Source organism: Austrofundulus limnaeus, unplaced genomic scaffold (assembly GCF_001266775.1).
Source record: "Austrofundulus limnaeus strain Quisiro unplaced genomic scaffold, Austrofundulus_limnaeus-1.0 Scaffold446, whole genome shotgun sequence".
Taxonomy (NCBI): domain Eukaryota; kingdom Metazoa; phylum Chordata; class Actinopteri; order Cyprinodontiformes; family Rivulidae; genus Austrofundulus; species Austrofundulus limnaeus.
Genome location: NW_013952848.1, coordinates 58,222 through 59,289, shown reverse-complemented (window position 1 = coordinate 59,289; position 1,068 = coordinate 58,222). Strand labels below are relative to the sequence as shown.

The 1,068-nt window shown below is 38.7% G+C and overlaps 1 protein-coding gene across 1 annotated transcript in view; it reads right to left on the bottom strand.

Moving 5' to 3' along the window:
• fabp4b (fatty acid binding protein 4b) overlaps window positions 1–642 on the bottom strand; it is a 1,611-nt gene extending 969 nt beyond the window's left edge. The window contains exon 1 of the mRNA XM_014024911.1: window positions 507–642. Within this exon, the coding sequence (XP_013880365.1) occupies window positions 507–566 (60 nt within the window). The 5' untranslated portion in view covers window positions 567–642. The remainder of the gene's footprint in view (window positions 1–506) is intronic.
• Between the last annotated feature and the right edge of the window lie 426 nt (window positions 643–1,068).

The window sequence follows — 1,068 nt, the reverse complement described above, 5'->3', positions numbered from 1 at the left end:
GTTACTATGTCCATGTTTAGTTGACCTGATACAAATGTTTATCATCCAGAAATAGTTGGGGGCACAGGTCTCTGCTGCTGTTTTTTTTTTTGTGGGTCAAAAGCTGAAAGGTTTGGGAACCACTGCACTTTGGTTCCCAAAGTTGGACTTGGGACCCAATTATGGGTCATGAAGCACCTTGGATAATCTCCAGAAATCAATTTAAAGGGTAATAAAATAATTGCTGATGTAATATTTTCCCTATAACTTTTACAAAAGCACAAAATAACTATAAATAAGTATTTATATTTGTGTACAAGCTGTTTAGATTGTCAAAAAGCCTGTGTGTTTAGGGTTATTAATGAAGTTCATGTACTCAGTCCAGTAATATTTGGGGTCACACGTTTTTGCCGTGGATATTTTGTGGGTCAGAAGATAAAAAGTTTGGGAACCACTGCTTTAAACCACTAAATGTCTAATTAAGACATAAKTGATCAAAAATCACGACACTTACCGACTTCCTTCATGTACTCGTCGAAGTTGTCGCTGGAAACCAACTTCCAGGTCCCGACAAACTGCTCCACCATGAYGGGRAAACAAAGAAAACCAGAAACAAGCTGATTCAGGGCCCGCCGGTGTTTCCACGCTTCAGACGGAGGACAGGAGCCATTTGAAGCCGGAGTCAGCGCGTGCAGGTCTCAGCACGACCAATCAGGAGCGGGAGCCAGCAGTTACCATGACAACCAGAGGATTAGGGGCGTTTCCTTGACTTTGATCTTGATGGTGAGTTTAATCTGACATTTTAAAACAGCCTGAAAATGTCGGATGTTTTGGAATTCTTACGTGCACAAATTCAATTTACATCATCTAAAGCAAATTAAATAATCATATACTTTTTGTGTATATTAATATAAAAAATTACTTTGTTTGAAAAAGACACTTTGCAAAACACAGATAAATTTTCAGCTGTCTTYAAAAACTACATTCTTGCACCCAGAACATTTTTGCAACATCTCTTTGTGGTGATCTTCATCTTCACCAGTAGATGGCGCCATTTGAAAAGAACAGCACAGATTTAAGTAACTCTGT